The sequence below is a fragment of the Taeniopygia guttata genome, chromosome 1, assembly GCF_048771995.1.
Source record: "Taeniopygia guttata chromosome 1, bTaeGut7.mat, whole genome shotgun sequence".
NCBI classification, from domain to species: domain Eukaryota; kingdom Metazoa; phylum Chordata; class Aves; order Passeriformes; family Estrildidae; genus Taeniopygia; species Taeniopygia guttata.
Genome location: NC_133024.1, coordinates 40,840,707 through 40,864,064, shown reverse-complemented (window position 1 = coordinate 40,864,064; position 23,358 = coordinate 40,840,707). Strand labels below are relative to the sequence as shown.

Genomic DNA, 23,358 nt, shown 5'->3' with positions numbered 1-23,358 from the left:
TTATTAATCAGGGCATCCAGTCATTATAGCGAGGTGTAGCAGAGTCATAACCTACATCAGCCTTCCTGCCAAAACTAGGTCACAGTTTTACCCACTAGTTTCTAGATCAAGTTCTTCCACTTCTCAAAGCAATTCAGGTGCCTAGTGCAGAGAGCTGGTGCTGTTTGAAGCTGCTCTTTGAAGGGATACTCAAAACATTCGGTGATGGGCTGACTGGTGTTGCAGGACCTGAGGGACATACACACAGGCATCACAAATGACACTGAACACTTTTTAAAGCCCTGAATATCCTCTCATCTGATTTATATGTAGTTAATTGCAGTGTCTGAAAAACTCTCACCCCACACAGTTCTAAAGAAAAATGCACTGCTTAAAAAGTCTGCCTGCTCGTATATTGAGTCAACCAGTAAGGGAATAGGAGCTCCCAAAATATCAGCTTACAAAAACAAAATCCAAGACTTCAGAGGTGCCTGGGAGATCCTGTTATTTAACTGCACAATCCCTATAAAGTTCCAAACACAGAAAAGTAGCTTTTACATTTAATCCCTAGCACAGACGGTATGGCTACCCTCTGTCTCATCTTTAAGGTCACAAGGACCAGGATTTCTGTCATTTGAAAAATCAATTCAGAAGGAAGTACCAGATGCTGTTGGGGTTTTGGGGGGCTACTGTTTGTTTTTAAATAAAGAAATCACCAAACAGCAGAGAAGTTCACTTCCCTGTTCAAAAATGAAGACAAATGGAATGAAGTTTTACTGTACCATTGCAGGCAAACAACCCCAAACTTTTGTCAGGAAAAGACAGCATTCTAGTCACTGCAGGCTACAGAGAAAAGTCAAAAATGGCAACAGAGTAAACAAGTTTGAGAAGTAGAAATATTTTAATTCAATCTTCATAAAAACTGTTAGTAATATACATTACACAAGTAAAGACATGAAAAAACTTTAGAAGTCCTGCTGTTCCTGCAACAGTTAGCCTCTTTTCTCCTTAAGTCGAGAAGAAAGCTAAACCAGAAGTAGCTGAAGTTAATTAACATTAACTATTAATAACAGCAATTTTAGTATATTTCCTCACATCCACATGGAGGAAACTCAAAAGAAGAGTTATGCCAAGCTCCATTTACGGAACTTAACAAAAAACTTCTTTGAATAAAAGTGACACTAGTGAAACTACTTTCCCTACTCAGAAAGAACGCCACAAAAACCTCACCCTAATACTGAGTTATTTTTATGAACAGAGAATCTTTGGCACCGAAGGCCTTCTATACATAATCATTCACACATCATAATGAGGATACATCTTACTCTCACAAAACTTTTGTTAGCTTTCTGTACCACAGTTTTCCATTCTTAAGATACTGCTGTGTTAAGCTTCAGCAGTGGAGTATGGCAGAACAAAGACATTTTGCAAATCTCCCTCTTTACGAAAGAAATGTCCGGACTGTACCCTTTATTATCCCCCTGCAAATAGGGCATTTCCTAAGGGATGGTGCACATTCTTTGCACACCACTAAGTGACCACATGGAATAAAAACAATAGAAACTTCTTTGTCCATGCAAACTTTACATGTTCTTTCCTCTTGCAATCTTCGTAATTGTTCTTCCATAGGTAAACCTGGAAAAAATAAGGTAAGTTTTTGTCAGCCTGAATATATGTGAAGAGATCAAAATGTATTTATTTAGAGTGTAGCCATGCCCCTTTCCTTCCACCTTTTATTTCCCTACCTCAATTGACTAAATATAGATGGCAGTGAACATTTTCTAGAGCTCAGAAAGTGGCATGCAAGGAATTAGTCTGTAGTACTTTCCAGTTCTGTGAGATGATGGATAGCCCAGGGGTTGGAGGCCAACCAGTGTTTACATTTTAGCAAATGTTTTACTTTTCTTGGTTGGATATCAGAAACACAAACACAGCCTGACTGGTGGAAGTGGGCTATATCCAGGCTTGTATACTTTTCTGCAGTCTATTAACAGATTAAACTGCAGGACCAGAGCAAACTCAATCTCACGTCTGACACGTTTTTACCTACAGACCGTTGGTCAAGCTAGATCTCAGGACACCTATACCCACTCTGGAAAAGCAGAGATGATACCTCTTCTGAAATGCTAACCAACTATTCATTCTCCAGTCTTTACCAACTGCCTGAACGCTTGTATCAGGATCAAGCCCAGCATGTGCTTCTCGAATTGTTGAGCTCCAGAAAGCTCTACATCCTGTGATGTGGAAAAGCATGAGCAAGGCACAGGACACAGCTTATAGCTGATAGACTTGCAAGTATGCACAAGCACTTAACTTTTGGTTAACTTTTTCAGTCCATATTACTAAAGCAGAATTACAGAGAGGGTAAAGCACCAAACCTATTTCTTAACAGAAGTAATTTTTTTTTGTTAGTTTTCTTTAAGATAGAAGGTAGAATTTAAGGTACCTGAAACATCTTCTGTGGGAACGTACTTGATGGTCTTCTCCACTAGAATAAAAGAAAAAAAATCCTTATAATTTAACTAATCTATGTTCAAACAGCATCTGTTTGTTTCTTTTTCTTTAGACTGTTGTGAGAACACGGTAAGACCTCTATAAAAGGATATCCTTTAAAAACAAAAGGAAACCAGAGACATACCAAATAAATCCTTGTAGAGCACAGGGTCACAGTCTCGCAGACAGTTCCTGAAGATGCTGGCTGCTTCATTTCCTTTCACTAAAACTGTATCTATCAGTTCCCTTGCCTGCAATGGTATCTGAGTCTTCTGCTTAATAACATCATGCTCAAGTTCTGTTATAACTTTAGCCGACAGTAAACTGCCAAGGATTGGGAGTACACATGTTAAACGCTGGAATAAAGCCATTCGATTCTTCTGGATCAAGTACAAATCATCTGGAACACAAGGGGGAATTAGGTAAGAGAATCAGGAATACACTACTCCAAGTTGCACTTCTGTTTAGCAATAATTGATACATTCTTTAAACTCTACTTGCAATATTTGCTTATTACACATTATTAATAAAACACTCAGCAAGTTTTAATGGTATTCAAACAATGAACAGACTTAGAAGCTGCTTGTTTGTGGTTTCCTTGAGCCAAAGCCTGTTCAGCAAGGAAACTTCCTGTTCCCATCTCTAGGTTAAATGATCACAGAGGATCCCATGTAACTTCATATTAGTGAGATTTATACTCTATGGACAATTGCAAAGAAAAAACTAACACCAACATTAACTCATCGACTTGCCAGAGGTTAACTTTTGTCAGTGCTGGGCTGTAAATAAAAGAAAGCTCTTCTATGAAGCGTCCAACACAATTACATACAAGAAAACCAGAAGTACAGCACAATCAAACTCTGCAGACTATTTTAATACTCTACCACAAAAAAGAATAAGAAAATTTCCAGTAGGATTATAATGCTGAATCCATCTATGTTTTTTTAAGAGAAATACAACTAGGAAAGAAGCATCCTTAATTCAATTTATAATTGACAAGTTTCATTATGCTTCACAGAAACAAAATCAGAAGGATTTCTTCAGGCTTCAAAACTTACATGGCATTGAAGCATCAGGAAATGTTAAAGACACATCAAATAAACAAATTGGTGACATATATGGGCTGAGTCAGACAGAAAAGCAGATCTTTGTCCATCTTACAGAATCCGAATTTGTAAAAATTTGTGGCCTATCCTTAGGAGGTAGATATGGTGGCTTACTGATTCAAGCAGCTCAAAGAGCCAGCAAACTTGGATAAAAAATAGTAGTGTACAAAGTGTTTAATTGACAGCAATATAAAGGCACACAAATGAAAAAAAAAAAAATGGCCTTGAAAAGAAAAGGTTATTCTGAACCCTTGGCCTCTGCTATGAACCATTTTCCTAAAAAGGGAGTGAAACAATTCTCAGGCTGCTGGCTCCATACAGATATCCTGACAATGCTTTTATAGAAGCTGATCCTGGCAATAATTAAACTAAACCACTTTAAAAACAAATATATAAATTATACATATTACTAACACCTTCAGATTTCACTTTTATTTATGTCTGATGCCTACCTGATGCCACTTCTTCCAACTGCTTTTCTTTCTCTTCTTGAATCGTCTCATCTTCAGCCATGAGCAGATCAGACACAAGATCATTAACAGTCTTGTAGTTTTCTCCAGTGACCAAGATTTTACTTTGCACTGTTTGCTTTATTAGCCTTCTACTGAATCCCATCTCTAAGGCAGCTTTAACCACAGGCGTGTTCATCATGATTGCATCTTCTGAATGGCTCTCTCCAGGTTCAAAATGAATAACTAATGAAAAACGGAAATCCTTGTGTATAACATAAAGAATAAAATATCCATGCAACCCCAGAAAGTCAGATACATCAACATTAACTACACACATGAACACTGAGCAGTAAAAAGTTTCAACTGTTTAAAGAGAACTTTTTAAGTACTTTTAAAAATGGAAGCCAGTCAGTCATGGACTGAATCCAAGATAAAAATGAATCCATGTCAGGCCTTTGTTAAAACCTATGTTAATCCAGAGAAACCACTGAGAAATCCATTGTGTCCTAGCAGCTTTTTTTATACTTAGTTATTTCTAACTTCAGCCTTGAAAAATGGCCTGGGGGTGTGCCAGGGGTGGGGGAGGGAAGTCAGAGTTTACAGTACAAACAATTGTTCTATTCCAACTCTTGATCAGTAATCTGCATTTAATTTAGTAAACACCAGACACATGGGATTCTGTGTCATTGTCCTCAGTCAGGAGAGACTAAGACAGCATACAGTCCCAGAGTGTGAGTGGGTTTTTCCACCATAACTGGAGTCCAGCCTAGAAAGACTTCACTGTATCAGCTTGTCCCACCTTCTTCCTTAACTGCTGCTGCCCAGCTCAGAGCATTTACCTAGTTGTGTGCCTAGAGATGGAATTGCATAACTGCATAGTCATGACTCCCTCTAGCAACTGTCCCACCAAGCTCAACATTTGCTTTGCTTAACCCAACCCTGAAATGAAAAAAAAAGCAAGTGTGCAAACCCAAAAAATTTAATATGAGCTGCTAGTATGAAAATAAGGAAAATGAAAAACAAGATCTCTTAGAGGTGTTTCCTCAGAGCTTGTCAACTCAACATCAAAATTATTAAAATTTTAGGAAATAAATCTAAGAATTGGCTATCCAAAGCTAACTCACTTAGCAGTCATTAAGTTTGCAAAATGCTGAGGGAGTTTAAAAACATGCTTTAATATACATACTTGGAGGATCAAGGTTTTCATTTACAGGTGGATCAGAGGTTGACAAGAGCTGTAGAACACAAGAGAACTATGTTAGGATTGAAGTATTGCTCTTCCTTCTATGTACCTTTCTAACATATTGTTTGTCATCAATCCTGCTAAGCTTCCTACCCATTAAATATTTCACCTGCAGTTACACAAGTCTGCAAATTTGTGCAACTGTATAATCAACACAAAGCTAGTGCTGACCACTTCCATTAAGTGAAGTCTGGTTACTCTTGCCATAAGAATTACAAATACAAATAATTCACATTGTCCATGCCTGATTTCTGAAATAATAATTACTGACCTGCACTATTCAGTGTATAATCAGAATTTCCCTCTGCTAACACAAAGGAGCTCACTGCCTCATAGAACTCTCCAAAAGTAATCTGTAGAGGTTAAACTCTACTAGTCCAAGACTAGCCATGGTTCAGCACTAGTTTCTTTCACGTGCTCATGAAGAGAATTTACAATGTTAGAAACCCAGGAGAAACATAAACATAAATGAGACAGAAGAATGAACTCAAAAAAAGAATACAGCACTGTTCAACAAGGGAAAACCAAAGTTACAGGACTTTAAAAGTTTACCTGTTCAAGGAGATGGGGGAATCTGGCCTGAATTTGATCTACAAACTCTCTTCCTTTTACACGAAGCAAATACTCACACCTGAAACATTTACAAAAGTACATCAAATTATACATTCTACCTGCCAAAGGAAAAAAAAACATAGAAGAATGGACAAGTTTAAACTCAGTGAAAGTTAAATATATTTCTCTTCCTTCAGAAGAGAAAAAATACTCTTAATTAGAAGCTTGGTGCAGTCTAGTGTCCGGTGACACTTGGATAAAGTTTTTCCCATGGCATCCAGCTGTCAGTAGGCTTATGTATATAAATGCAGCAGCTTTACATTCTGCTACCACTTGTAATCAAAAAGGTATGTCATGAGAAATGACACTGTGTCAGAATCACTACAAAGTGCAGTTTCTATAAGATAAGCTGTTTCTATCTTACATCTCACCAATCTTACCTCCCACTCAAATCATTCCTAAGAAATAATTTAACAAAATATAATACCATTATCAAAGCCAGACCTGCTTCACTAACACAGATGTATCTCTTTTGTACATTTACTGACAGGCTTAACACAGTAAGAAACAACAGTGACATTTAGCCCTACATACATCATATAGTTCAGCAGTAGCTGATAAATTGCCCATGAAAGCCTAGCTGGAGATCTACAATGACAAGAACTATTATTAGCTTTCCTGAAATTAAGTGCAACTATTTCTGTAATGGAGGTGGTGATTTCCACGGGCATAGATAACAATTAGGTATGAAATTGCCATTTAATTATAGGTGACATTAAAAAGTTATTTCTGTTCTTTTTCCAGTAGAGACATACTAAAGAGCCACTGAAACCTTCACAAGCCCTTCCACACGTAGGAAAGTAAACTGTGCAAGCAGAAAAACTGGCTCATGAGCATTCAGCATGGGCACAAACCAGAACCAATGAGTTAAACATTCCTTTTACTTCATTTCTCAGCAGCCTTTGCTCCCCTCGATCAGGGAGGAGGGCACTGACTTACTGACTGCTTCTCTTGCACAGAAAAGTATGCTGTTAACAATGCAGTCTCACTTGCTGTTAGTGATCTGGGGATGCAGACAGCTTTTCATAATGAAGGGGAAAGCATTATATGCCATTGTTAATGAAGAAATGTTTTAATTACACCCACCTACAGCCTCCAGAGCTTTTTAGACATACATGCAATACATCCAAATTAAAGAGTGAATCTGTATATCAAATAAAGTTAAACAAAACTAGTAAGTGCAGTACATACCTACCAAAATTAAAACATTTAGGAATATGAACAAATTATGATGAAGATTTTGCAAGTTACCTTGGAAACCACTTTGCATGCTCAATCCATGGATCATCTCCAGATTCCCAGCACCTTAAGCCACCATCACAGCAAAAACACTTCACATCATCATTGCGACCTTAAAAAAACACAAGGCAAAATACCTAGCAAACCTTGACACAACTTACTTGAAAGTAAATGCTGACATAGCAGTATGAATAAAACTGGAGAAGTCTGGGTTTCTTACCTACATAGTAAAAGCCAGCATCTGCAAGCTGTTCAGGCTGAACTGGAATTCTGGTTGGCCAATTTAAAAATGTTTTAACACGTGCTTCGTGGGTTTGCATGCTCACATTTGAAACATTGAAACTCTGCTGGTCTCGGATAAGATTTTCCACAAAAGGGCAGTTGGGATAGTGTCTCCGATGCTCTGACACAGCATTATCTTTTGGTTCCCAATTATACAGCTGACCACCACAGGTAAAACAAGCAACTTTGTCTGCTGTCCCCAGGTAATAAAATCCAGCCTTTGCCAAATCAGTGGGTGAGAGAAACGTCAGTGGCCATGACTGAAAGGTGCATAGCCTAGCATCTTCTGTCCTCATAGAATGATTGTGAAGCTTAGGGCTCAAGAATGAAAGGTCTTCAGCTGCCCTAGTAGTTACTGGGTCTTGAGGAAAACTGGAAAATGAGCCACTGAAATATCCAACCTGTTCTAAACTTGGAGACAGTGCTATGGAATGTAGAGACGGTGGGAGACTGTTCGCAATTGAGGGTGAAAAGGCAGAACGAGATGACAATCCAACGTTATTATCTGAAAGCATTCTTTGAACAAAACTGCAGCGAGGATACAGCTGCTTATGTTTTTCCATAGCATTATCTCCTGGCTGCCAGTTATCCAATGTTAAGCCACAACTGAAGCACTTAACTTTATCTTGCACACCCGTGTAATAAAACCCAGCCCGGGCAAGGCTGCGCTCTGACACCGGTGTGTTCATGGGGAAGGTGGAGAATGTTGACATTCTGTAGAGTTCACAAGATAGGTCATACTTCAGCTCGTCACACAGAGCACTCTGCCTCATGATGCTAGTCAAGAAAGGGCTATCTTCCACTGTGTTCAAAATGGACTGTTTTGGGAAAAATGGGACAAGTCTTCCTCTGGGAGGTAGTTGTGTGCATTAAAGGCAATTTGGAACAACCCCTGTCTGTATGAAAGCAATAAATACTTTTAAAGTGTAACGTCAAATGTGCATATGAATAGGACTGACCTCATGATTTAACAGCCTATAAACATTTGGCAAGTTCTTGTACCTTAGTTTAGCAAATTCTTTCAGCTCAAAAGTTTCCCCATCCCATTTTAACAATTAAAGAAAGCATGTTGAAAAGCAATTTCCATTAAATCACATAAGCATCACATGCTTTACTTGTTCTGTATATCTGGGAGAGCAGTAACAATTTGTCAGGCTAGTGGAGGTCAGATCAAAAGAGGAAAAACCACAAATGGGTTTATCAAAATCTTTTGTCAATAGAGAAACTAAACTGGGGGGCAATTAAAACAATACTGTTTTTATCCAAAACATATGTCAGATGATTTAAGGACAAGATTTCACCCTAAACAGCTGATAAATATGTAGCTTATACACACACAAAGATTTTAGTTTGTAAAACCTCACTAGGAGGCTGAAAAGAAGACTTTATCAAGTTCAAAGGGCACATAAATAATAGAGGCCCTGAATGATGGTACTAAACTAATCTTAGTATATTTGCCACTACTGAACTCCAAAAAAAAACACCTCTCAAGTTCTGCATATTGTTGTAATAAGTTGTTAAGACTAAAGAAGCTGGTTTACACTCAACTTCACATGTATAGAGTATTCAGCTATTAGAGAAACAAATCCTATACACTGTCTCAGACAAGGATGAACTCTCTTTATTAACAAACCTGGGATAGGTTTGTCTACAAGTCAGCACCGAATTAACAGAGCACTTCAGTTTTAACTTGGTGCCTTAGTTACAAGTACAGAGTTAACAAATTTAACATAAATTAATTGCCTTGTGTTGAGACATTCAGATGCTTTATACTGTTGAATTAAGTTTTTCCTGTATGCCATGGTTATGGCATACAGAAGAAAACACAACTCTCAGATTAAAAAAAAAGTATTTGATGCCTTAGTTTCTTTATTTCTGCACAGAACTACCTCCCGGAGGTAAGACTGAAGTCCCTTCTAAAGGTGCCTACGCCTCCATATTGGTACTGACTGTCCTCAAGGAGAAATTTTAAGTATCTTTTGCGGCAGAACAAAACCTGTAAGGAAGAAAAATACACAAGATGAGGTGCATGCAATGTCTATGCAAACAGCAATTACACAAATTGGAACAGCACAAGCTTTCCACAATTATAGAATGTTAAGGGCTAGGAGAGACCCTAAAGATCATCTAGTCCCAACCTCCTTGCCATGGGCAGAGACATCTTCTAGTAGGAGCAGCCACATCCAACCTGGCTTTTTTTGTAGACATCCCAATTGCCACTATTGAGATGTTCACAACCTCTCTGGGCAACCTATTCCAGTGTCTCACCATTCTCGCAGTAAAGAATTCCTTCCTAATATCTAACATCAGCTTGCTCTCTTTCAGTTTGTACCCATTACTGCATATCCTGTCACTACAGTTCCTGACAAAGAGGAAGCCTCTCTGGCTTCCCGGCAGACCTCCTTCAGACCCTGGCAGGTTGCTAAGGGGTCTCCATGCAACCTTCTCTTCTCCAGGCTGAACAGCCCCAAGTTCTTCTGCCTGTCTAATGTCAGCTAGAAAGTTTCAGGGAGTCAACTTCACATACTGTGATATGGAGTGATTTCACACAGTCCATTCCCGTTATTGACGCATATGAAAAATTGTTTAACCTACGAGCAGAATTTTTTGGCAGATGGATTAATCAGGCTACTTAATCACAAGCTGTATAACTAAAGGTAAAATCCTGTACTAAAGAAGATGCATACATTTAAATTGGTTTAAGCTTGCAGATTCCCAAACAATGAAGACACAGTTTTATAATACTGACATAAAGAGTACTGGATTTTCTTATTTAGGTATATCCAATTATATTTGCAGCAAGGACATCGGCAAAACTGAACTTCCTTAAAAATTCAAGTAAAGGCAAACACAAAGTTCAAAGGGTTTTTATATATGTAGCTATGAATACATATAAAGTTAGGTATTTAGTAGTCTGGTCGATCGGTTTCCAGACAGTTTTTCCAGGAACGCCTCGGTTATGATGACACAGCACTGCAGAAACAGCCCCCTGCGCTAAGGCCCCAGCTCGTGAGCAGCAGCGCCCGCACGGCGGGGCGCTCCCCGGGCAGCGACAGCCGCACGTCCCCGGGCAGCGACAGCCGCACGTCCCCGGGCAGCGACAGCCGCACGTCCCCGGGCAGCGACAGCCGCACGTCCCCGGGCAGCGACAGCCGCACGTCCCCGTCCGCCGGGCCTCGCTCCGCGCTCCCTGCGGCCGCGGGGCAGCCCTGCTCCCCGAGCGGGCTCCAGCGGAGAAGCCGCGCTGCATCCAGCGCCGCGGCACAGCCGGGACCCACAGCTCCTTCAGCCAGACCGGGCACAGGCCCAGGGCACAAGCACCCCCTACTCCCCACGGCCGCGCCCATCCCGCAGGCCCGCGGCCCAGCCCTACCCACCCCACCCCCCCTGCGCCCCGTACTCACGGCCTCAAGCGGAACCCCGCAGCGGGCCCCAACAAGGCCCAGCCTATATGCGGTGCGTGGCAGGGGGCGGGGAGAGAGGAGCCCGCCCCGCGCCCGGAAAACTCCGGCCAGGCCGGCCCGGCAGCTTCGGGCTTAGCCCGGCCGCGGGCCCCGCCTGATGGCGCCGGCCAGCCCCGGCCCAGCCCCGGGCCCGCGGGCGCCCTCGGCCGGGGGAGGCGGCGCTGCCGTCAGCAGCCGGGACTTTCCTCCGCCCCCTTCCCCGGGCCGGGGAAACCCGAGCGTGCGGGGATTTCCAGGCCGCTGGCAGGCAGCCAGGAAGGGGAGCGGCCGGAGGGGCCCGCGGAGCCTCCGTGCGGGACAGCGCGCCCGCCGGGGCCGCACGGCAGCACTGCTCCCGCAAACCCCGCGGTTCCACCCCTGCTCCCCGACACCGGCCTCCATCACATTGCTCGGCCGCGGTTCCTAATGTAGGCATCTCTGCCCCCTGCAACGTGACCGGTGAAAGACTTTGGTCACTTGAAAGCACTGGGGAAGATAATGAGGAAGACAAATAAGACCATAAATTTCCACTGAAGGGGTTTAAGATGGTATCGCTGCATATCGAAATCTTAAAAATCTTCCACAGTACTTACCAGAACGCTGACCAAGAGCTCAAAATGTCCCAGCACAGTCATGGTCTGGGATTTCCTATGAACAAGCAGCAGATGAGAGATTTTAAAAAGCCCTGTTTTGTGATGACACATTGGTAGTAGGGTGTTTACACAACTGAGAACTGAAGAGTTAAAACAAGGAAGTGTAACAGCATTATGACACTTTGGGTAATTCTCTGTATCAAGAGTTCCAGTAAGATGAGTTCGCAAGAAACTCATTCATATATTTTTCAAGACTCTTTCAAAATTCCTGCTATATGTGATGACATTTATCATATACAACAGTACTGTAAAATTTGAACAGTGGCAGTGACATGTAGTACAGCACGGCTTCTACTGTAACACTACCTATCATCATATAATGACAAGAAAATGTTTGCTTTGCAGCACTTGCAGAGAAAAAAGAAAGTTAAAAACTTGCTTTTAAACTTTAAAATAGTTGTCAGATCCCTGATATATTATTTTAAGGAAGCTGCTGACACCGGGAAGAGAAGGTTCAAAAATGGAGCCAGCTCTTCAAACACCGTATGTGAAGAGCACTGAGGTGTGGTTTTGTTTGACATCGGGAACTGTTCAGTGCTACACAAGGAGCTGAGCTCTGTATTTATGTGTGGCTTTAACTGCAAGTGCTTAAAGATTTACTTTGACTGGTTATCCCCAGTTTCAGAACCTCAAGCAGGACTCCCCAGATTAAGTTATACTGACCTATTATAACAGATTCTTGACATTTTACTGTACATTCTCCCAAAACAAGTTAACCCAGTGCTTCTCCTTAAGTCTCCTCCCTCCCTTATGCCACTCCACACCCAGCCACTATCTGCCCTTGCCCCTCTGTACCCTTGGCCTCCTGCTAATCTGGCAATAGCAACTGCTATTTCCTCCCCTCCCAGGCCTCCAGAGGAGCAGTTTCAGGTTCTCCCTTTGTCCTTGGCACCCTCATGTTGCAGTGGAGGAAGGTAGGAGTATAAAAGAAAAAGCAGGCTAAAATGCTTATGATAGGAGAAAAAGAGGTGCAGCTGCCCTGAGTTGTCAGGCACTTTCTGCTTGCTTTGCCTCATTCAGTACAGTAGCAACCCCCCATTCCCAGTAATTTATTCGCTTTCCAGAGAAAAAAAGTTAAGAGGGCTCTTCCCCACTTAGCTGCAATGATGGACTGTCCTTCACCCAAAGGACATAAAGTAAGAATGTAACTAAAAGGTTCTTCTTAGGACTGAAATTCCTGAGGAACAGTGCATTATCACTAGCGTGTCTGGCTTCAGCCTGGGGCCAGAGGCAGAGTAAGAGGACAGCAGTGATGCTTAAGCCCTACCCAAGCTAAATTCGGGCTTTGGCTTTGGTTCTCAGGCTGTGGCCTATCACTAGGACTGTTTCTTTTTCCAGCCCTTTCACCAACTGCAGCAGTCTTCCAAGATCACAGTCTTGACCTGAAAACCAGTGAGTGGATGGGTAAAACAAGACCCTTGGCTTTGCAGACTCTTCTCTGTGGAGAGGAGAGAAGAAGGCAGCATTCAGATAAAGCTGTCCTCAACCACAAGAAACTGCAGAGGTCAAAGTACTAATAAAAGTGCTGCTGCCACATTAGCAGGGTTTGTGCAAATAAACCTCATGGCAGTGTTGATTGAAGTAGCAAAGGTGAGAGAGCAAATTTCTGGAGGTGGAAGGCAGTGAGCTCGCAGCATGAGTGCATCATCACACCAAGTAGCAATGCTGGCCCTTGAAGTACCTGATGCAACTGTGAGTCCAGAAGTCTTCTCTCAAAGTCCTGCTGAATGTCAATCTCCCCATGCTGTCATCCTTCTCTGATTCATTCTCCAGTTTACCACCTTCCACAACATTAAACATCTGGCTTTAATGGTGCCTCTGTGATACACCTCTAAACATCTATGAAGAGGAGAGATGGAGAAAACACACATTGTTACTTGCTTTTCCATTGCTACTGACTTCTGTATCCATTCTCCCAAATATCTAGAACCCCCTGTAAAACCTGTTTTAAAAAATAAAACCAATTATTACTGCCCACATTTTTCAGCTTTCCAAAGGTATCAAATGCCTTCATGAGACATGATCTGCTTATTCTGAACTCCATAGTGTTGGCTTCACTGCAAGCATGAACCTCCATTCCAGCAGTAAGGAGTAGGTTTCCTCTTATAAACTGACCTAACATGGTGATTAGGGTTCCACAAAAAACTTCAGAAGGAATTTTTTAAACTCCTTCAGGACATAAGGGGAAGATGATGATGAGAAAAATAAAAAATACATATTAAAGATAATTTTGGAAAAGCCGACTTGAGGCAAGAAATACCATCTGTAGATAAAATTGTGTTATCTATTCAATTTACAAATGAAGCCAAGTCTCAAGAGCAGAGTAGCTCTAACATCCTGTAAACATGAGATCAGATAAACTATGTTGTGATAATCTATGTGGGTGCAACTGCCCACTTCGTTTTGACTAAACACAGCAATTTAACTTTAGTCACAGGTTTGTTCACCTTTGCCCAGGGGGAGAGGAATTGATGTTTCTCTTCAAAACCTCTCTTCACCGGGAGAGGCCTGATGAGCTTAACATCCACAGATTGTGAATAGCCAGAAGATGCACAGGAGATAAGAGAACATTAGGGAACATTACCTGCAGGTGTAGCCGGAGATACTTGGTCTGGGAACAGATCGATAAGAGAACCAAAGAATGAGAACCAGATTAGCATCAAAGGCAAAGGATCAATAACCAACAGGAGATCCAACACTAAAAGTTATGTCATTTAAGACCAATGAACATGAATTTATTTGCAGTTTTTATATATAAATATGTGAGAAGTCTGGTAACGAACCATGTGTATGATATTCACTGCACAACCTGGGCATGTGTCAATGAAATAATTTCTGTTGCGCATCCTGGCCAGAATAAAGTAATACCTTGATCTTTCTAACAGTGAAAAGATGTTATTGTAGAGTTTCTGGTTTTCCCATAGTTTCAGTGACAAAGGCACCTACATCTACACCAGCAATAATGATTACTTTTTCTTTTTCTAAATCAAATTTTTAAATTGCATTTGGGCATATAGCAAAAAAAAAAAAAAAAAAAAAAAAAAGCACAAGGGACAAATATTTAGATATTTAGGGCATCCATGACTCATTGTGATAACTCTAAATGTTCAAGGAAAAAAAAAACCATCCTGCTGCTCCCTTTCTGAAGGTCAGTACATTCACAGTCTGAAAAGTTTCCATTCCCTTTGCACACAGACAAGAGTTTTCTTTTTCACATCCTCCTATGCAAAGGATCACGAGTACAAAAGTTTAGGTTTACCTAAATCAGTTGTGGGCTTTCTCACATTTGGTGCCCAGATAAATTCTCCCGTAAGCCATAAGTAGTCTCAAGAACTTATCAAAGCCACACTGAATAAGTTGAGGCTTTTAAAACAGTCAGAAACTCTCATTAATATTTACTTGAAAGATAAAAATAAATCAGAATGAGTTGCAGAAAGATCTTGGTTCAATTATATTTTTAGGTTGGAGAATCTGCTCACTTTTCAAAGTTTTATTGTCTACTTCTAGGAAGACCATTTTATTCTCCTGGTGGTAAAACAAACATACCATTCAGCAGTAGATAGAAACGTGAAGAATGGAAAAGCAGAGATGACTTGACTAAAATAAACCACAATCAGGTGGAAAGAGGACCACTTATATATCAGGGAAATAAAAAGACTTCAAATTGTGTCAATTCAGAGCCCCACATTCCTGGGCTTTTCCAAAGGAGTTGTCTTTCTAAACAGCAGGTTGTCTGCTTTGACTCCAAGTTACTTCCAGCTGTCAGAGTAAGAAAGTTACTTTAGATCTCATTTCCCTCATTTATTCCTCATTATCTCTCTGCAGATTTTAAAACCTTCTCAAGGTGTTTAATTTGCTCTTGTTGAACCAGCTCTTGCCATTCATGTTCTTGGGGATTTTTTTAATGTCAATATTCCTTCAACTGAAAGAGAATCAAATGTGGCGCTGTTTAATTTCCTGAGGATTATACTGGAGGTTTTCTACCAGGACTGCTGCTAGATTCAGGCAGATACAAGTGATTTGTAAATCATGCTAAATATTATTCCATCCAACTTTACCTAGACAATGGATGATTGCCTTGACAGAGTTCAAAGAGTTTAAAAGGCCAAAGATCTCAGAAGTCAAATCATCCATTCAGAGGCTACAGATACAGGATGAAGTTTCCCGAAGTATCTACATCACCTTTGCAAATGGTATATAAGCACAGGGGAACACACTAACTTCCACAAACCCACATACAAAGAGGAATTTAAGCTTTCTGTTGCAACATGCAAAATAAGGCCCCAATTCTGTAAGCAAAACCAGAAATCTGATCTCTGTGCCTGCCTGAGTTCCCAATGCAGCTTATGGGGAACTGGTTTGTGATTTACAGCAAAACCAAAAAACCCCAAGCCCCTGTGTGCAAACTGAACAAGCCATAAATCAGCTCTCCGTGAACAACAATGGCACAAGCAGTTGTAGCACACACAGGGTTACATGACAGGAGTGGGGGCTGCTTAGGTTAATCCTGCTGCCAAATGGTACTAAAACTGCAGCCTGAGAGAAGCTGAGCTTTCCAGTTTTGTATTGTGCTGCACAGTACTATGGTTTTTAAGAACAGAAGAGAAATAAGAGGAATTATAAGTGTACTGAAAATGCTTTCACTTTCACTTCTTAAGACTTACAGGAAAAAATAAATTAAAAGTAATGTAGTATGCACTACTGAAAAAAGAGTTTCTTTTAGACATTAAATTGTAATATTTTCATGAGACTATATTAGAGTAAAACAGTGAAAACAAAAAGTGATGTGTCTTTGATAAGGGGTTAAGCTAGCATTTTTTGGCTAGTAGCTACAAATTGATTAACTTACATACTATTTTACATGGATACATGTAATAGGGAGGGGATTCAGGTGAGGAACGAGTGCCAATTGAGTGAATATAAATGGCTATTTATGGCAAGGTTAGAAGACTGGGTTTCTAGAAGATGGAATGTGCTGTCAAATTTTTACAGATTAAAAAGTTATTGGGGTGGAGTGGACAGACAGATACTTTCTTATATTAAAAAAAAACAACAAAAAAAAAAAAACAACAAAAAAACCCAAAAAAAACAAGGAAAAAAAACCCCCAAAAAAAAGATTGCATAAGTGAGATGCCAAAACCAGGCTAAAATACCACGACATGTCATGCTGAACACTCACTTGGAGATTTTAGTGGACCAGCTGGAAAAACTGCTCTGTTCCTGACAGGACTTAATTTAGCATCAACCAGTGACTGCACTGACCTAAAATCCATCTATCCCAGTACCAGCCAGTACCAGACATCCCTAATCAGCTAATCTCTTTCTGTAATGAAAACCATCTCAGCCTTCAGTACAATAATCTGGGCCTGTTATCTGAAGGTCAATGTTACTAATTGTGATAATCCAAAAGGTCATGCCAGTCCTTATGAACAAAGATTTTTGTTTGGGGAAAAAGAAGTTTGCATGCAAATTGAAACATTTTTGGGTCAGGAATTCAGAGTGGCAGTGAGCATAGCTGGTTTGGGAAACAGGAGTTAGATGCTGTGTTCATTGCCCCACAGTGCTGCTGAGACAGAGGGTAGGGTGGCCTTGGGGAAGCAAAGGGTCCTTTGTTTCTCTGCTGAATTATTTCAGCAGAGAAAAGAGCACTGTCCTAAAGATCACTGAGATCAAAGAATGTGAAAAGGGCAGAGGTAAGATACTCCCATCCTTTTGTTGTGCAAGACTCAAGAAAGAAAGCACCCCATTCCTAAAACACCAGACAATAAGAATATTTTTTGAACAAAAAGAAAAAACGTGATAAAATGTGCTTGTACAGCATCTGGAAAATTAACCCCTAGCCCTTGAGGCTTTAAGTCTCTACTTTAAAAAACATTAATGTCTTAAGTTGACATGAGATGGATTTTGTCCTTTTCTGAGAATAAAGTACATATTTAAAACAGACTAGACCACGATTTCTGAGACACAAGGTGCTGTGCTCCCTTCAGGCTCTGAAATCCTGGAGATTAAATTACCATCTAAGGGCTGGCACAGAAGAAGTCTCAATATCAAATGTGTTGAAGCCTTAGGCACACAGCATGACTTCTAGCACCACCTGCACATTGGGAAGTACAAATGCAAGGGTCTGAATAAAGTACCAGTGTCTTGAGGCTTGATGCTGGCCTCTTGCCACTTCCTTATGACTTCCTTAGTTTGATTTTAAAGAAAACTACCTTTTGTCCTGTCTCAAAGCTCTTCCTAATAGATTTTTGAATGTATATCTAACTAGGAACATGGTTTGTGTCTGAACTTTCTCAAACAGATAGTGTAGGTCTCCAGAACACTGTCTCTTTCACTTGGCCACACAATTATAAGCACAAAACAAGCTACTGTGAGAACATTTCCAAAATTAAGCAGGTTATCTTCCTTTGAAAGTATATACAAAAGTTTGGCATTGGCCCAGGACTGTAGGAGTTTCTGGTTTTTGTGATTCTTTTTTTCTTACTTGGAAACAATAGTGGTATTCATGCCCAGGCAGTTCATGAGGTTACAGCTTCTGAGGCTGCATTTCTGAATACACAGCAATCACTATAAAAGATGCAGCATACTTCAGTGTTACCACAGTGATTTCCCTTCTGCTGGCTCCTGTGGAGTAATTTAAAAAATGTGTATGTGTTTTAAAGTGAAACAGTGCTTATACATATGAAGCTACTCAATCCTGCATCCAGACATGTAGACCTGTGGGCCAGGACTTGGTAGACTAGAATACATGTACTTTTTTATTGTGAGTGCTATTCTTTTGTTTCTGTCCTTTCAGCCCACTGCTCTCTACCCAATGCTAATCTCCTGCACACAGAAAATGAGCACATTTATACAATATCCTGTTTGTCAAATGTTGTTTGGTCCCTTTAGTTATTACACACAAGCATTCTTCAGCTGACAAGTTGTCAGCTGCATTGTTTGCAGGTTGTCAGGCCTCCCACGTTATAGTGTACTTGCCCAGCCTCAGAGAGAAAGACTATGGCTTTTTCATAGACAAAAATAAGCAAAAAAAAATTCATTGTAAACCAATTTCTTCTGTTCAATAAATAGTTGAACAAAAGACAAGTGTCTGCAAAGCAATGTGTGTTTGTCTTCTCTAACATAACACTATGGCAGGCACTGCAGTGAGCTAGAGAAGGCAGGCATGCCACAGCAGCTCAGAAACAAAAAGAGCTGCTGACCAACAAAACTCTCGTGAAACACCAAAAAAGGGTGCAGAATCTGAATGTCAGGAAAGAGAGGGACAAAGATTACAATGATGTAATTGACAAGAGAGAATCATCTAGTAAATTCTGTAAGGGCTATAGAATAGATATTTATATCTGAGTTGGTCAGTCTTTAGAGTTGAATGGAAAGAAGAACACGCCTTTAGGACTTTTGCATTAAATCCTAAAATAGACATTTCAAATGGATTACATGCATCACCCCAAAGTGCGTTTTTCTTTCTTTGATTGCTAAGGAGGTGGGAGTGTTAAGGCACTAGGGAGGTTGTTCCAAGGTCTTTCATTTTTGTAACATTGTTAGGAGGCAAACATAACTAAAGTCAGAGGATAAGGGAAAATGATAAACAAGTCAATGGCTGTTCCAGATATAAATGTTTTTAGTGCATGGTTTATGTAGCAAAGGCAGGAACTCAGTTCTCACGAACCAGACCTGTAGTCTGCTGCACTTTCTAGGAATAACAGAAAATACAAGAAATTCTATAGCAGGAAATTATGAGTAGACACAGCAGGTCTTCAGATACTTTTTTCTCTTTGTTTCTGTTCATTTTGCACTTTTGTTCAATTAGGGACAGAATTTGATTTAAAACTGCAGAAAAACAAAACTAAAATTCTTCCTTTTGGGGCATGAGAACAAGAGTTAGTTTTTTTTTTGTTTCTTTTTAAAAAGCACTATTTTTTTGGGGGGTTTTTTTTTGTTTTTTTTTTTTTTTTTTTAGAAGCTAATTAGGAAAGGGTCATTGTTTTACTGGTGCAATTACATATAATGAGCTATGGCAATAACATATTCCTAGGAGGATGCTATCTGTAGGTGTCCTTTGGCAGACCTCAGCGCATATAACACCATCCCGGGAGGCCTAGGCTGGATAGCCACATGCACTGGTCTCAATAAACCTTTTCTGAGCAGCAAGCACCTTGTCATAGGGTGGCCTGCAGTAAGGGCACTGTCCCCACTGCCACATCTGAACGTGAAGATCCACGTACTCACCAGCCATGGCAGCTGCATTTCACATTGCAGCAGTTCAGCCATCTCATCCTCATCCTGTATGTTCAGCAGGTAAAATGAAATGCAGGAGGTGACTGCTGTTGGGGCAGCCAGAGGGAAGAGAGGGGTATAGGAATAACTGTTCATTGGGAGGGTGGTCCTGCAAAAGAATGCAGCAGTGCATTTCACACATCAGAATTTTGGAAAGCTAAGCAGTCCACAGGTAGGTTCAGGCACATAGAAACTTTTGACATACTTACAAAGTATGGCATGGGGCCAAATATCACAAAAAAGTAGTCAAGATAGTAAAAATTTTCTGGCTGCTCCCACCAAGGACTGTGTTTTCCAGAGTATGATCAATCATGTGGCATGTCAGTGGTATTTTATTGCCAAAGAGGCTTCAGTGGAATCTTCAGATTTCAGATTGGTTTCTGGGAAATGAACCTTCCAGAGAGCATGCTATTTGACAGCATTAGCCTCAGAATTTGTGGGAATTGTCTTTGAGTCTGAAGGGATGTGAGAGTTCATAGACTGAATATGGAATTCTCCAGTCCATGGAGCCAAGGACTGAGAGGAGGCATGCACATCACTGCTGCAGGGCTGGAGTGTTTCTATGGTGAACATCTGCTGTTCCAGCAGAAGTGTATGCAGCAGGCAAAGTCCATCCTTGAGGTTCCTTGGGCTAGCTACAGTCATCCTAAGTGCTGCAGACCACACACCTCAGTGGAAGGCTGTTGTGAAGAGAGGGAAGCAACACAGCCAGACTATCTTGCCTGCTCCTTGACATTCCCCATCATCTCCTGCAACCAGCCACTGCTGAGCCCACAAGACTATGCTTCCCCCATCTGTGCCCCAAAAGGGTGCTGCAAACAGCTGTCTCTGTCTCTCAAAGAGAATTTACAGGACCTTGTTGACTTGCAGCACAGGAGAAGCCAGGATTCAGGTAAAAATCTGTGTTTCCTGGGCAACCTGTGAACGGGAAAAGATCCAGTGTGGGCAGAGCACAGACACTGACTCAGTGTTATGGACATGTATCAGTGTGGTATCCAGTTCAAAGGACAACCAGGGCAGGCCATGTCCTGCCACGTGGCCATATTCCTGGAGCAGGAGGTGGTTCTTGGGAATTTGGTTAATGCAGATCAGCAGGTCATAGGCTATGACTTAGGCAACGAACCTCCAGGGCTGCTTCTTGTCACAGGATGTTAATGTGGTAAAAATTCATGTAAAGAGGAAGAACAAAGTACAGCATTGTCTGCAAGGATTTAACTACCCATGTGCTAAGAGCTGAGGGTGCATGGCTTTTTTTTCATCATACCAGAGTTTAGAGGTACTATTGCACTTTTCTATACAGTTCTATTACATGAATTCATAGAATTATAGAAAGGCTGGAAGAGATCGTAAAGATTATTTTGTTTCAGCCCTGCTGCCATGGGGAAGGACACCTTTCACTGGACCAGGTTGCTTAAACAACCACTAACCCAGCTTTGAACACTTCCAAGGATGGGTCATCCACAACTTTTCTGGGCAGCCTGTTTCAGTGTCTCACCACACTCACAGGAAATAATTTCTTCCTAATATCCAATCTAAGCCCACCTTCTACAGTCACATCACATGCTATAAAGGTTTTTCCTCAATGACTTTAACTTCAGAGAATCCTCTCTTTCAGTCATACTCAGCCACTTGCCATTTTCTGAGTGTTGACTCTGAAAATTACGGCTAGGAAACATTCCTGGCAGTTCAAATGCCAGTCCTTCTCATAGTGTGCCACTCTATACAGTGGGCTCTCTGCTGAATACTGATTCAGCTCAACTATACGTTAGTTTAAAAGAAATTGAACCCAAAGAAAACTGTGTATCAAAGACTAAAGTTTGGGGGTTTTCAATTTATATTTTTTAATCAGTTGGTTAACAGAAAAAGAAAAAAATTTCCCCCGTAATTTTGCCTAGCAGAGCCAATTCTTCTCTGTCAACTCTTTCTGAAAACTAAAATAGTAAAAAGTGAATTCTCTTTCTCTAAAATTAACACAGAATCCCAAATTAATTAAATTATGATCAACAATAGAGAAAAAGATAATGGGTTTGCTAATCCCATCCTGTGTAATTAGGCATGACAAGTCTTATCTCTGCTCCATTGGAAATGTAGCAACGAGTACAAAGCAGAGACCCGGGGAGCTAATTTGGTTTCCTGACCCTCGGATTTGCAGAGGTACCTTTTTAAAGCAGTGACTTGAACATCACCGACACTCTGCCTAACACAGGCCGGTGAGGAAATGCCAAAAGGGGACTGGTGGTGTTTTAGCACCACCGGGTGGACAAATAAGGGAAAAAAGTTCATTTTTGAGACTGTGTGCATGGGTGTCCTGGCAGGCAATAGTCCCATCTCAGAGCAGGAGCCCTGAGCAGTGTCCCAACCTCACCCGTGGTGTTCTTCTTATTGACAAATATCTCAGGAAGTTCTCACATATCCCTTCACCAAACTAGGCATTTCTGTTAGACTGCATGTGATCCCAAAGTCTGAAAAATCTTCCCAGAAAACATTAGATTTGCAAATACAAACATAATATCTGTAATAAATATGACCACAATAGAAAACAAACACGATTTATAATTTTTAATTCAGAATTTCAGTTGCCTCAGAAATAGCTCAGATATTGCTCAGACACTTCTCAGTGTTTTCTGCCAGCTTTGTTTTTCCTTTGAAATCAGTGCCCTGGTAGGTAAATGAGTGGGTTCCTTAAATCACAGGAAAAAGTCCTGCTTAATGTAGTGTTTCAAAGTGTTTCTTACACCCTGACCACTCTGTGGTCTTTTGAACAGTAACTGTTGCGGGTGGCTGGCCTTGGACAGCTTTTAATGCTGCTCACAGCAGATATATGAAGCCATGTAGCAGCTGTAGCTACACAAGAACTGCTTTCCCCTGGCACCAGATAAGATAGTTTGTTGAATTAAGTAAAAGTTCTCTCACCCTCCCACCTATATTCTATGTGTTTTACTGGCACACTTCTGCCGAAAGCTTTGGCCAGCTCTGTGCCCTGTGACTTACCTGTTATGGATCTGTTCTTTGGATTACACCACAGCCCAGAGGGCCCTTTGTGCTACTCCACCAGAGCACATGCTGTCTCCTTATGGGACACTTACCTTTGCCTGACATAAGCCAGGGAGAAGGTGAAAGCTCAGGGCATTCTGGCAGCAGGACCCCCATGCTGGCCCATGTCCCCTCTCACCAAGTTGGTGGAAAGTAGGCAGAGATGGCTCCTTTCCAAGAGGGGAATCTTCAAGTTGATGCGGGAGACAAGGAGTGGCAAGGTTCCCAAAATACATCCTATAAAAGGGTAACACTTGGGTGACTGGTGAGTATCCTTTGGGATACCTGACCTCACTGCTGTAGCCAGGAGATCTCTCCTGGCAGCAGCTCCAGGGCACACTACACACACCCTTTCTGCAAATTCCACATTTAATAGCACATTTGCTGCTTGCTTATCACACACAGCCTGCCTGCTTAAAATAGAAGCATTTGAGCTGACGCCTCAGGCCCTCTCAGCTTTGAATGAAGGAGGGAAAAAAATTCCCTTCAGAGATTCCAAGTGTACAAATTGTAGTTCTTGCTAATCTGTGTCATGTACTTCTCCTT

At 41.1% G+C, this 23,358-nt stretch overlaps 1 protein-coding gene across 1 annotated transcript; it reads right to left on the bottom strand.

The window, feature by feature from the left end:
* Positions 1 to 861: 861 nt before the first annotated feature.
* On the bottom strand, positions 862 to 10,948 carry BIRC2 (baculoviral IAP repeat containing 2). The gene is made up of 9 exons (XM_012569794.5): positions 10,811 to 10,948; positions 7,345 to 9,402; positions 7,137 to 7,236; positions 5,826 to 5,904; positions 5,217 to 5,265; positions 4,031 to 4,273; positions 2,618 to 2,872; positions 2,426 to 2,467; positions 862 to 1,614 (listed from the first exon to the last, which is right to left on the bottom strand). Exons 2-9 carry the CDS (start codon positions 8,177 to 8,179, stop codon positions 1,421 to 1,423), a joined length of 1,797 nt encoding a protein of 598 aa, XP_012425248.2. The 5' UTR covers positions 8,180 to 9,402; positions 10,811 to 10,948; the 3' UTR covers positions 862 to 1,420.
* Between the last annotated feature and the right edge of the window lie 12,410 nt (positions 10,949 to 23,358).